Source organism: Armigeres subalbatus, chromosome 1, assembly GCF_024139115.2.
Source record: "Armigeres subalbatus isolate Guangzhou_Male chromosome 1, GZ_Asu_2, whole genome shotgun sequence".
In the NCBI taxonomy this organism is placed as follows: Eukaryota; Metazoa; Arthropoda; class Insecta; order Diptera; family Culicidae; genus Armigeres; species Armigeres subalbatus.
Window position 1 is genome coordinate 49,076,799 of NC_085139.1, and position 12,928 is coordinate 49,089,726.

At 40.3% G+C, this 12,928-nt stretch overlaps 1 protein-coding gene across 1 annotated transcript; it reads right to left on the minus strand.

The window, feature by feature from the left end:
- Positions 1–9,302: 9,302 nt before the first annotated feature.
- Positions 9,303–12,581, minus strand: LOC134208366 (uncharacterized). Its single transcript, XM_062684356.1, has 2 exons — positions 11,933–12,581; positions 9,303–10,444 (listed from the first exon to the last, which is right to left on the minus strand). The coding sequence occupies exons 1-2, from the start codon at positions 12,384–12,386 to the stop codon at positions 10,179–10,181; spliced, it is 720 nt and encodes a 239-aa protein (XP_062540340.1). The 5' UTR covers positions 12,387–12,581; the 3' UTR covers positions 9,303–10,178.
- Between the last annotated feature and the right edge of the window lie 347 nt (positions 12,582–12,928).

A 12,928-nucleotide genomic window follows, 5' to 3' on the forward strand; every position in this document is an offset into this window, starting at 1 on the left:
ATTTTCCGATTAATAGCCACCCTTTTCCACATAGTGCAACCAGGCGCAAGTCGCAAGTCGCCGGGCCGCAAGATGGTACCAACCAGCCTGTGCTATCGGCACAAGGGACCCAAAATCCCTGGCAGCTGGTCAGTAGGGCAGAGGGGAAGTCGAGCGCATCTCGACAAAGAAAGCAAAGGACACTAGCGAGGCCTTGTTGGTGAAAACGAAGTGCTTAAATCAAAGTGGGAGGCCGAAAAGCTTTCGGTGCTGGGTAAGAAAGTGCTAAGCGTCCTTGGCTGGCTCACCTCTGAGGTGGCGAACGGATCTAGGATGGCGGCTATTTGCACGACAGGACGGTACCTGGTCCAAGAGGTGGTATACTCCTCCGCTTAGGGTGTCGCGCTAGCCAAGATAAACGGTGTGTTCTACTGTAGCTGCTATGTCCAACCAAGGTGCCCATGAGAACAGTTCAGGTTCATAGCGGGAGACTTTAAGGTTTGGGCAGTGGGGTGGGGCAGCCGCAGGGGTCAAGCATTACTTGAGGCGCTTGCGAAGCTCGACTCAGTGCTAGTCAATGATGGTTCCACTAGCACATTCCGTAGGAATGGGGTCGAGTCGTATATTGGCGTAACGTTTGTCAGTCCTGGTCTGGCAATAGACATGGACTGGAGAGCAGGGTTTGAATCCAAAGGAGAATGAGAAAATCTCTCACTTATCATGTCTTTCACGGTATGCTACCTAATACCGTGAGAGACGTTTTTCGGTAGTTGTTACGATAATAAACTGATTCGGGGAGCTACAACCCATGAAAAATTTCTTTCAATAAGCCCCAATTACGGGGGGCACCGGTTCTGATGATGCATTTCAACTTGTTTTGCACAGCTGTGCAAAAAAAAATATGGTCCCCAACATAAAATGAGCGAGAACAACGTGTTTTATCAAACCCCCTCGGTGGGGGCCGCCTATTCGAATCAGTTTTTTTTCAACTTGTATACAAATGTGATAGTTTTGTTTTCATTGTTTTATGATTCGAAGAGGTTTTTGCCTCTCTTTTATCGTTGTTCATTATCTATTGAGAGCGATTTCTGCAATCCATGCTGGAGAGTGGATGAGGGCTACACCCATAGTAACCAAAACACTGACAGTCCAAGCGGAAATTCGCTGGTAGCTGTCCTATCACGCGCGTGCGACGCCACTATGTCGAGGAAAGCACCGAGGAGACAAGAGCGGAAGTGTTTCGTGCTGCGTAATTGGCCTTTAACAAGGCCATTAGTGAGAGAGTGTGTTTCGACAACTTGTGGGAGGGAGCAAACGCGAATCCGTGGAGTAACGCCTACAGGATTGCGATGGCCAAGACCTGAGGGGACTTTTCACCCCTCCAGCGGTACCAGATAGGTTGGCGACGATTATCGAGCTACTCTTCCCGTCCCGTCCCAAATGTCCCTGGCCTCATGCACCGTGCGGTTGAAATGGTGACTCCGGCAACGAACGAAGAATTTCTTGCGGTGGCTTATTCCCTTGCATCAAACAAAGCTCAGAGGGTACGGATGGCCTGTCAAGCAATCAGTTCGGTTTTCGGAAGGGTAAGTCCACGTTAGACGCTATCAACGCAGTGGTAAAGACTGCTGAAATAGCCATCCAACGGAAAAGGCGAGGGATTCGATACTGTGCGTTAGTGATACTGGATGTGAAGAATGCATTCAACAGCGCAAGCTGGGATGCCATCGCGCTCTCGTTACACTGACTTTAGCCTGCCGGTGGGGCTATACTGGATTTTGGAAATCCATCCATCCAGAAGTACTATTCTACGATACCGATGACTGTCAAAAAGCGTTCCTTTTACTGCAGAAGATCCGCAAGGTTCAATACTGGACCCGGTATCATGTAACCTTATGTATGACGGAGCTCAGAAACTAAAGTTCCTTCCTGGTTTTAAGATCGTCGGCTTCGCCGATGACGCAACCTTGGAGGTTTACGGAGAGTCAAGTCCAGAGGTAGAACTGACCGCAGCACACGCGATCAGCACGGTGCCCAAGCAGTACAACTTGTTTCACTACTGAACATTTCACTGTGTTGCGACTATTCGGAAAGAAACAATCTTTGCGTATGTGCCATCAAATATAACTCTTTTGCAATCTAAAAAGCGCAAGAGGTGGAGCCTACGGAAACATCCTTCGATTGCAGTAAAATTGCATTAATGTTGCAAAATACTATAGCGAAAAAAAAAATAAAATAAAATTATAAAACTAGATTCGATTTATGGATCTTGTGATTGATAGTCCTTCAGTCTACCACAGCCCCATTCAACACTACGAAGGGACTGCATGTTGGCTCACTAAAAACCATACGATTATGAAGTTTTGTACTCGGGTTTCCTGTTACTTGATTGCATCACAGGAAAAAAATGTGAGTTGTCGAAACGTTGAACGATGCTAAATTAAACATGAAGACACATGAGCGATTCCAAGCAACAGCATCAAAATTTAAGAAAATTTTTAATTCATGATTTTCTATTGAGTTGAAACTTTGCACAATTTCATCTAAATCGTCATTTTTCGATATCAAATCTTCATATTGAGTCACGACTAACTTTTCAAAAGGGTGTATGTGAAAATGGTTCAAAAATATTTAAAAAGCTGCACAGCAAAAACGGAATGTTCGATTGTTATGATTTTTTCAGCAAAGTTAGACAACTAAATGGTGATTCTTAAGAAAATGTGCACAGTAAAAAAAAATTTTTTTGCCTTTAAAAATATCATTTTTGTCACAAAAACTCAAATATCTCAAAACCCTATCTTTTTTCGAACGTAATTTTTTTAGGGAAAACGGTCCATTATATTAGCTATCTACCATAAAAATTTGGTGATGGTAAACTAATAAACAAAAAAGTTATAACATTTCAAACATTTCACAATTTTCACATATAGTAAACAAAAAAAAAATTCATTGTATTTTTTTTTTCAAGAATCGCAGTTTGATGCTGATTTTATTGTTAAGGGCCTTGCGTGAGTTAAACAAGTTGTTTGTATGATATTCCATATTTATGTATTCATCGATATTATGTATATTATATGTATAAATATTATATGTATAAATAAATAAAAATGAATTAATATTTTCCTAAGTATTAAATTAAATGTGGCAGTTACACAATGTTGTTATAGAAACTCTAAGAGTTTTGGGTTTGAATTTTGGTATGGGTTATGATATCATGAAAACAGTTTATTAATACTTATTTTTTTTTATTTTTATTCAAATTTTTAAAATATCGAACACTTTTGAATTATTATCAGCACAGTTTGAGTATAGTTTTGCTTTAATTTTATTTTCCGACAATGGAATGAAACAGTGAAATTTTTGGGTTCCTTGGATCGTTTTCGCGTTATTAAATTGCTCGCTGAGCTCTGAAGCCTTTATTTCGTACTCTTCAGTAGTAGTAAAACAAAATGATAATTTGGTTAAATCTTTTTCTTTTCTACGATTTGCCCAATCAAAACGTTCTTTCGCAGTTTTAATTGGATGCTCACGTTCTTTGGCTAAACTTGCTCTTGTGGCCATGCGCTTTATTGTTCCTCCAATAGCATCACAAGGACCTTTGCCATGTGATGTAGCAAAATAATGCCATTCTGCATCAATTCCGTACATTGATTTAAATTGACATAGGCTCGAAAAATTCTTACGATTTTTGTACTGCGACGCTGCTCCATCAGACATGAAATATATCTTTTTGACTTCTTTATGCTTATCAACGCGTAAAAAGTTAATCATTTTTCAATGAACAAGTTTACGGATACTGAATCGTGTCTTAAATCTTCGGAAATTATAATAAAACTTAAGTGTTCAATTTGCGTACTTCCATTAAAATAAATAACGAATGGATGAATTGTAGCTTGTTGTACGTTCCAGTGATGGGACTGCACTTCATCTTGCAATACAAAGCTGTAATTTTCAGAAAAATCACAAATGACTAAAAATTCACCATTTTGTAATGTATTTTTCGTATTTTTTAAAAAGCTGGATTGTTCTGTTTTAATGAAATCGTGAGGGATTAAACTTTCTAATTTCAAGCAAAAATATGACACAAACTCATCTACAGGTTTTACAATAGTTTCTATGTCACACCTATCCGTGGTCACCCATTGCTCAAATGATAACTGATCAATATATTTTTCTTCAAACTCAGCGAATCAAGTATTTTCCAATGATGAAGAATCTGGACATCCGAACAAGATCGTAGATAGCAATTTGATGTTGTATTTTCACACAAAAGACTACCAGTTAACATTTTAATATCCTTTGTTAAATTGATTCTTTTCAAACTATGTAAAATAAGATTAATATTCTCATGGGTTGTGCACACACACACATTATGTGTTCCTGAATTGGCTTGCAAATGAGGAAAAACCTATTTTAATATTATCGTGAATTTCCTTGAAGCGTGTGTACGCTTCTTTCAAAGTCGTCATCATTAATCGTTTTTGGATTGCTTGACGCTTTCCATCTTTTTTTACTGATACATAATCTTTTTGACCAGGCATAGCTCGACTTACTTCATCATCTTCAAAATATTGAACTACTATTTCTTTTGTCTCATCTGTTAATGCAGTACTAGACCTAGTATTTTTGGTTGAAAGACAGTTATTCTTCAATTGTTTTGCCTCTTTTACTGTATTTCTATTGGTCTTGAACTCATCAATGGCATCCTGAATAGACCACGAACTTGGCAGCATCGACAAAATCAATAATTTTTCTTTCCTTGTCGTGGCTGCATTCGAGAACCTTTCCTTCATATTTATAATTACCTCATCGTAGTCTGTATTTTCCACATCATCAGGTCCCTAATTTGAAGACGTTTCTTCGTACAGCTTCGTTTATTTCACGGTAGTTTTTCTCCGGGTAATAAACGTAGTCCATCTTACTCCATTTAATCAGAGTCACTTTTATCCCAGCTATGCCCTCGTTAAAGCGTTCGATGTTGACCTTTTGGATACACTCATCTTCCGATTGATTTGTTGAAACAGATTTCGCTGATGGTACGGTGGCAATGCTCTCAGCACTTAATACTTCTGGTAATTCCTCAGTTGTTGTCGATACATCTGGCAATTCCTCAGTTGCTGTCGTTTTCGAACTTCCTGCGCTCTGCTCAACCGATGATATACAGATTGCTCTTTTGTCAACGTTTAGACGGCAGGACGTGCAAATGCGTAAATTTGTATTCAATGTGGACATTGGAGCATAACCAGTCGCTTTCAGTTTATCTATGGTGCTTTCGGTGAAATTTCGTAACTCTTTTGAACACTTTTTTCCATGAAACGGCCTACAACAGTTGAGAAAGCGGCTACTCATGTTGTTCGTAATATTTCAATAAACAAAATCACTTTTAAGTTTTTACTGACTAGTTTGGTGTCATTTGCTTGACTGAAGAAAAAAATTACTATAAGATCTTTAACAACCTTAGTAGTAGTAATTTTTTTGCTTTTTCGTGAGCATTGTCATGGTATGTACCTATCATGCATTTGTTGTTTTTGAAGATACCCGTTTCCTCCCGATCATAAAGTCTATTCTCTAAGAGGTATATTTTTTGCAGGTAAACTATAGACGGACACGTGTATATAAATCTTTGATTTTGCAGCTTTTGTCTTAAAAATAACATTTCTGCTATGTTTCTATCAACGTTATTATCAACAGGTTTCAACACTATTAAAAGAATTTTTCGCCAGTCACGTGCAATGAAAATGATGACACTATCAATACTTTTGATCACAACACTGGATCGTGTCTAAGTTTCTTATAGATGCTATGAATAATTAAATCAAAATATCATGAAAACAACTTGTTTAAATCACGTCCCTTAACAATAAAATCTGCATCAAACTGCAATTCTCGAAATAACTGACACAGAAAAAAATTTTTTTTTACTAAATGTGAAAATTGTGAAATGTTTGAAATGTCATAACTTTTTTGTTTATTAGTTTACCATCACCAAATTTTTATGGTAGATAGCTAATATAATGGACCGTTTTCCCTAAAAAAATTACGTTCGAAAAAGGATAGGGTTTTGAGATATTTGAGTTTTTGTGACAAAAATGATATTTTTAAAGGCAAAAAAATTTTTTTTTACTGTGCACATTTTCTTAAGAATCACCATTTAGTTGTCTAACTTTGCTGAAAAAATCATAACAATCGAACATTCCGTTTTTGCTGTGCAGCTTTTTAAATATTTTTGAACCATTTTCACATACACCCTTTTGAAAAGTTAGTCGTGACTCAATATGAAGATTTGATATCGAAAAATGACGATTTAGATGAAATTGAAAAACTGTGCAGAGTTTCAAATATTTTCGAAATGGTCGCTCAGGATCGACTGACATGCCCCCGTGGAATGCCTCACATTCAACTTTTCTGATACTTAATTTAAACAAACAAACAAATTTTGAAAGACGCATTGAAGTTACATGGTAAAAAATATGCAACCTAATGATTTTGTTTCGTGTTTGCAACATGAAGTGCAGTATTCTTTGTTTGTTTGTTTCCAAATGTCAAACACGTACTGCATTGCAATTTTGAAGAAACATTGATCACAATTCGAACGTTTTTGACATCTTGATGCAACTTTCTCTTGCTTTGATGTTTTTCCAATGACTTCAATGAAACTGAATAGAAACAAGGTGCTTTCAAGAAGATGTTGCGAGTGCTACTTGGGTGGCGGATTGATTAAGCGCTATAGGCCTGCAGCTCGCTCAACTTAAGACGGAGGTGGTTATCGTCACCAACCGCAAGTCGGTTCAATATGCAGTGATTCACGTGGGTGAAGTCGCGATCGCATCAAAGCGGAGTTTGAAGCTCCTTGGGGTCGTAATAGACGACAAGCTGATCTTCGGCAGCCATGTCGACTATGTGTGCAAGAGAGCCTCGACTGCTGTTGCGGCATTATCGTGGATGATGTCCAACAGTTTCAAGGTGGGTGCCAGTAGATGTAGGCCACTGGCAGGGGTTGCCGTATCTATTCTGGGGGTAACCAGTTACCTGCAGAAGCTGGAGAGCACGTACCGCTTGATGTGTCTCAGAGCGATATCTCCCTACCGCACGATATCACACGATGCAGCCTGTGTGATAGCGAGCATGATGCCAGTCATTTGGGAAGAAGAGGAGTGTTTTGAGCTACGTGGCGCCAGAGGAGCCCGCGAATGCGTCAGGATGACTTTGGTTGCCAGATGGCAGCGCGAGTGAGATAACTCTACTAATCAGTTGTTGTTTTGCTCTCGCCGCGCGCGGACGTCTATTAGTTTGCTTTTGGATTGTTGTAGGTACCATACAGCACTGTGTCGCTTTGTCTATCGGTTCTCATCCATACGAGTTGCGAAATGATCGTCAATACCGTGCAGTTTCGTTTCCCACCTACCGCTCCCCGACCAACGTGGGTAGAGATTGCCGGGTTTGTGCGACAATTAGATACCGATGTATCTTTGATGGAAACGGTGTACAAATCCTCGATAGATCGTTCGCTGTGTGTGAAGTTTGTTTCGATGCATGCAATGCAAGATTCACTGGAGAAAAACATGGAACCACGGAAATTTCAATACAGCAGCGGGATGTCAGTGGAAGTAAAGATGACGATTGCTGGTTGCAATGTTCGAGACGTCCGAGTATTTGACTTGCCGCCGGAATTGCTCGATAACGAGCTGAAACAATGTCTTCTGGAATATGGGAAAGTGGATCGTGTGATTCGGGAAAAATTCCCGCCAAACTTAGGCCTGGATCACATGTACACCGGCGTGAGAGGCGTGTACATCGATGTGGAAAAGGAGATTCCAGCATCGCTATCGGTATCAAATTGGAAGGGAAAGGTGTTTTACCAAGATTTGCGAAACAAATGCTTTTTGTGTTGAGCGGAAGGTCATCGGAAGGATGCGTGCCCACAAAGGAAAGCTGGAAAGAAGGAATCGAACATGCAAGAAGGAGAACGGAAAACATACTCCGGTGTTGTAATTGGATTCGGAGCAGCAACGAAAGCAACGAAGAACGACGTAGTTGAAGTGGCCGAAGAAGATGTGGTTGTACTGGACATTGATTCAACTGAACGATCGGAGACATTTGAAATTCCCAATTCGATGATGGAACGCGAGAAACTGGCCGAAACAATGGAATTTAAAAACAATACAGATCGAATCTGGTTCGTGAAGAAGGGGGTAATAGACTATACGGATTGCTATAGAAAAATGAGAGAGGATGAGGAAAAGAAGCGTTTAGTTACGGTAGGATCGATAGATCGATCCCCACCAAAGAAGACCTCCCGCAGAAATGCATCTGATACTTCTTCCGAATAATTTATTTAAATTGTTTGTAATGTTTTCGGCTCCGTAGAGTTTTCTATTAAACAATTGAGCCTAATAAATAAACGAAATGGTTAAAAAAAAACTCTACTAATGGTAGGTGGACCTACCAGCGGATATCTAACATATCGAGCTGGGTGGGGAGACCTCATAGGAAAGCTTACTTCTATCTTACACAATTCTTGTCAGGCCATGGCTGCTTCCGGCAGTACCTCCACACTCCAAAGGTTAGGGCACGCGGTGAGCCCCGTCTGTCCTGACTGCAACCACTTAGATTGCCTGCAGCTTGCAGAGAATCCGGCGCGCTGAGCAGCAGTCGACAAACTTTTTGTTAGTTAGAGCGAAAAGGGTTTAGCGCAGGGAAGCGAGTGAGTGGTCTGCACGTGCTGAGGTAAAAGTGACGTAGCTTACGTAGACGGTACATGGAGAAGCCGAATTACCCATGAGACGCAACATGTTGGGAGAACCATCCATCGTTCACACCGCGAAAATTGGAAGACTGCGGTGGGCCGGGCACGATGCCAGAATGACGGATTTTAGTTCAACGCAAACTGCGTGGTTGCTGACAGGCAGCCATATGGACCGAGCTAAATTGAGAAGGCTTTTATTTACTGGACAGGCCACTCCGACATTGCCGCCTCGCTCCTTAGTGTTCATTCAGCACTTCCACAGTTGTTAACCGCGAGGTTTCTAAGCCAAATTACCCTTTTTGCATTTGTATATCATGAGGCTAACACGATGATATTTTTGTGCCCAGGAAAGTCGAGACATTTTCAGAATCGGGGTACCGGGAACCGAACCCAGCCACCCTCAGCATGGTATTGCTTTATAGCCACGCATCTTACCGCTAGGCTAAGGCGGACTCCGGCCTTATTCTGAGAAATAGATAAATATTCTATTAATTCTTCATGAAAAAGGCCCAAAGCCTTAACAAGGAACAGCTTCTGCATAGTATATGGAAGTGATAGAAAAAAATAACGATGGGAATTAAATTGTTTATTTCGAATTGAATAACCCGCAGTCATATATTATATGTATTATTTAATAAAATAAAGTCGATCAATAAACATAATAATAAATTAATTATTCTAATTTTACATGATGCAACACCAACATGAAACTGTTTCGCTTCAACTTGGTATAAGATCGGGTCACCTACAGACAGAGCTTTGAAAAACGTTTCTCATTTGGAAAGGCCTCTTTTTTGACAGTTCATTTATAGACACATTCACAGCCACTTTCCACAAAGTGATAATTTTTTGACATGTGTTATCAACTCAACTAAGAGTTTTGTTTAGCAAATGGTAATAAGATTGTCGATGGAGGAAAAACTTGATATGGTATTTTATATTCTAAACAATTATACAATGTTTTATATGAGCTTTTTCTTTGGAAGAAAAATATGAGTGCTATTCTTTGACGTGCTGTATATGTTTTTGTTGAACCAATTCCATGAATGTTATGGAAATCAATCATTTAACATTCTGCGTAAAAGAGGCAAAGATAGCAGAGGGTTGACTTGGTCAAGTTCGTATCTCCTTCGCGTATAGTGAGAAACCCGACTTTCTTATTGTTCACTTAATTAATATTAAATCTATATATTTTCGCTTAGTACCCTAAGGAACAAAAATAAATAAATAAATAAATAGCAATTAACAGTAGGTATTTTTATAATCAGTTCAGATCATTTCAGCTGCGAAGAATAACACGTAGATAGGAAAATTACATACAAAATGCAACTAAAAGCTCTCCCATTTACGGTTGAAACAAAGCAAAAACAAAAGGGCGAAAGTCGACACAAAGCAACAGAAGCGCATAAAAAAAGCTTTCACTATCTCGAACGGCCACCTAACGGTCGGCTACTCAAGCTCGTTGCGGGGCGGAATACTGCGGCATATCCATCCCCTGTGACCGTCCCCAACCGCCGTGGCCCATCTCCTCCTGTTCCGTGTGCGAGTGCGAGTACATCGGTTTGGCTACGATCTCGTAGGTGGTTGATTTGTGGCCTCCGCCGGAGGTGAGCGATTTGAGACCGACTATCGTTGCGATGGTCATGGCCAGCAGCGCGGTCATCAATGCTTTGCCGGCGATCAGCGCCAGTCCGCCGAGGGCGAGGGCACCCAGTGTTCCTGAAATTAAAATTTAATTGGGATGGTCTTGAATTATAAAGAACTCGATAATCAATGGAGATGGTAAGAAACATTCGTTCAAGGACAAGCCTCCATGAATCCAGAACTAAATGTACTCGCGTTTTCGAAGGCGCCTCATTCATAACAGAAGCTGTCACTTTTATTATTCCACAAATGCTGCGACGGCGCAAAGTTGGAATGACAAAACTGACTATTATGCGTGCATTCCGTTTTGAACGAAGTGCCCTTAATTTGCAAAGTTCTAAAAACTCACATGTGGATATGTATATTATGATTTTGACTAATGTATAGGAGATAACCACTTTCCTTTGATGACTGATGCTTTTAACCAACTAAATTACGAAGAATCTCCGTCGACCTTCACAACTTAGCGGCTACTGAATAAGCCAGAGATTCCAAAATCGAACGCATAGTCGATGGACTCGCAATCCGTTTCCCAAAACAACGCTTCCACATGTGTGTAGTACACATTCACATTAGAGTGATCGGTAGTATTGGGTCCTAAAATGAAGAACCGATATTCGATTTTATTTCATGAAGTTAATCATCCTGAACGCGTCAGTTTTTCTTTTGACTCAAAAATTGAAAGGAACATTGTTTAATTTGAAATTTGAAAATAGATGAAAAATGCTTCCTCGACATTTTCGGTCTTGTCATTTAAGGTCAAGAATTTAAACGCACTAGTAAAACATCGCAGGGCACTTGACTCAACCTTTGACAGTTAATATATGGGCCTAACGTTTTGGGCTGATGGTTGATTCGTTCTGAAATATTGCACAGGCCAATATTTGCCCCAAAATGTATTAAACATAAAAAGATAATTTTTACTGTTTTAGACTTTTACCAGATTTTTTACCAGAATTTTATAAGTATTCTTGACCGATGCACTATCGTTTGCAACCCTAAACGAGGAAGGGCTTTAGGACCCAATTCAAATTGTCTGACAGCTCATTGTTTTAAAATCCACAATTCATCACTTTCCACCTCGTGGTACTTGAATATTCATGATATTAGACTGAAGAGATGCCAAAATTCAAATTAACCGCCCAATCGAAGGCGTGGTCATTGAAAAATGATCGATTCTTGTTAATGTTCGAATGGGCTGATGAACAAAAGCTAATGCACAATCTCGATCACGCCAGCAAAACTAAATAAAGAATAAAGAACTCAATGAATCAAGCGAATAGGATTCGTTCTATAGTTTCGGTCGAATGCAAATAATAATACAGGATAATACAAACAACCAAAACATAGCTGCAATCTAATTTTATTTTAGCCTAACATTCGCCCGATTTAGACCGGTTTACAGTCAAGTTTTTAAAGCGATTTACACTACAAGTTGATCTTAATGAAGTAAATGAATCGAGAACATTCATTGATCAAACTGGAAATCCGTTGTGACTTTGCAACCACAACGTTCAACATACGTTGATCAACCGTATTACTGTCTATGACCTAAACACATACCTTTCATCATCATTGCTGCGGCCAGCATTGCCTCCAATCCGCCCTTCTTTCCCAACTTTCCTTTGCGACCCACGAAAAGTTCACGCGCCTTCTCCATCGCTTCACTATCCATCAACTTCAGCTTCAGCGAATGACTTCTCAAGTAGTTGTTCAACTTAAGAATTAAAAACTCATCCAATCGCTTATTGGGATCCGTTGGAAAAATCCTCGACACTTCCGCTATGATTTCTGCCGATTTGGTAACATTAACATTCGCATCCCGCACAACACTCACTCCGGGTATCAGATTGTATTGTGGCTGGTCAGATATCCGTTCCAAAAACGACACGATGTCCAGTTTCAAGCAAGTCACACTGTAGCGGTGTCCACAGATCTTCCGGGATGGTTCATGGATAGCGCCGAATGCGCTCACAAGCAGAGCACTCATTATCAGCCCCATAATTAGGAAAGCCATTTTCGACACTTTCGTATGCAAAGTCACTGCCGGACCCAGATCGATCGAGATGCCAAAAACCCCAAACACAAACTGCCTCCGATCGATGATCGTTCATCAACTTTTATATACGGCACTGCTTTTCAAACAATAATCATGGTAAATGTTTTCCCTAAGTGAATAGAAAAGCCCACAACCTGCAAATTCCCGGGGCCGTGACCGGGCGCACAACTGCAACGAGACTGTGCCACAGTGACACCATGGTTCGAGTGTCCGAAATTATGACCTAAACAAAAATGTGGGAGTGATTTAAATTTTATTATACTTTAATGCAGCTAGTAATTTGTACAGCAAACCCTAACAAACCCAAACAAAGCACGGTTTTGACCAACTACACCACAGTGCGCCGACTCCTGCACTTTTCGATCGTCGCGATGGAAAAGGGAGGAACGCCCGGTCCGGAGTCCAATTTCTCCGGTTCTTGCTTGCGCGAAACGTTGCTGCCTCCATTTCCGATTGGTTGGCCGTCCGTCACCATTGTCGTCACAGCAGCTGTGCTGCGG

Coding starts and splice junctions, on each gene's coding strand:
- LOC134208366 (XM_062684356.1), bottom strand. CDS start 12,386: ATGGCTTTCCTAATTATGGGGCTGATAATGAGTGCTCTGCTTGTGAGC. Junction 10,445..11,932: donor CGCAGCAATGATGATGAAAG/GTATGTGTTTAG, acceptor TTTTAATTTCAG/GAACACTGGGTGCCCTCGCC.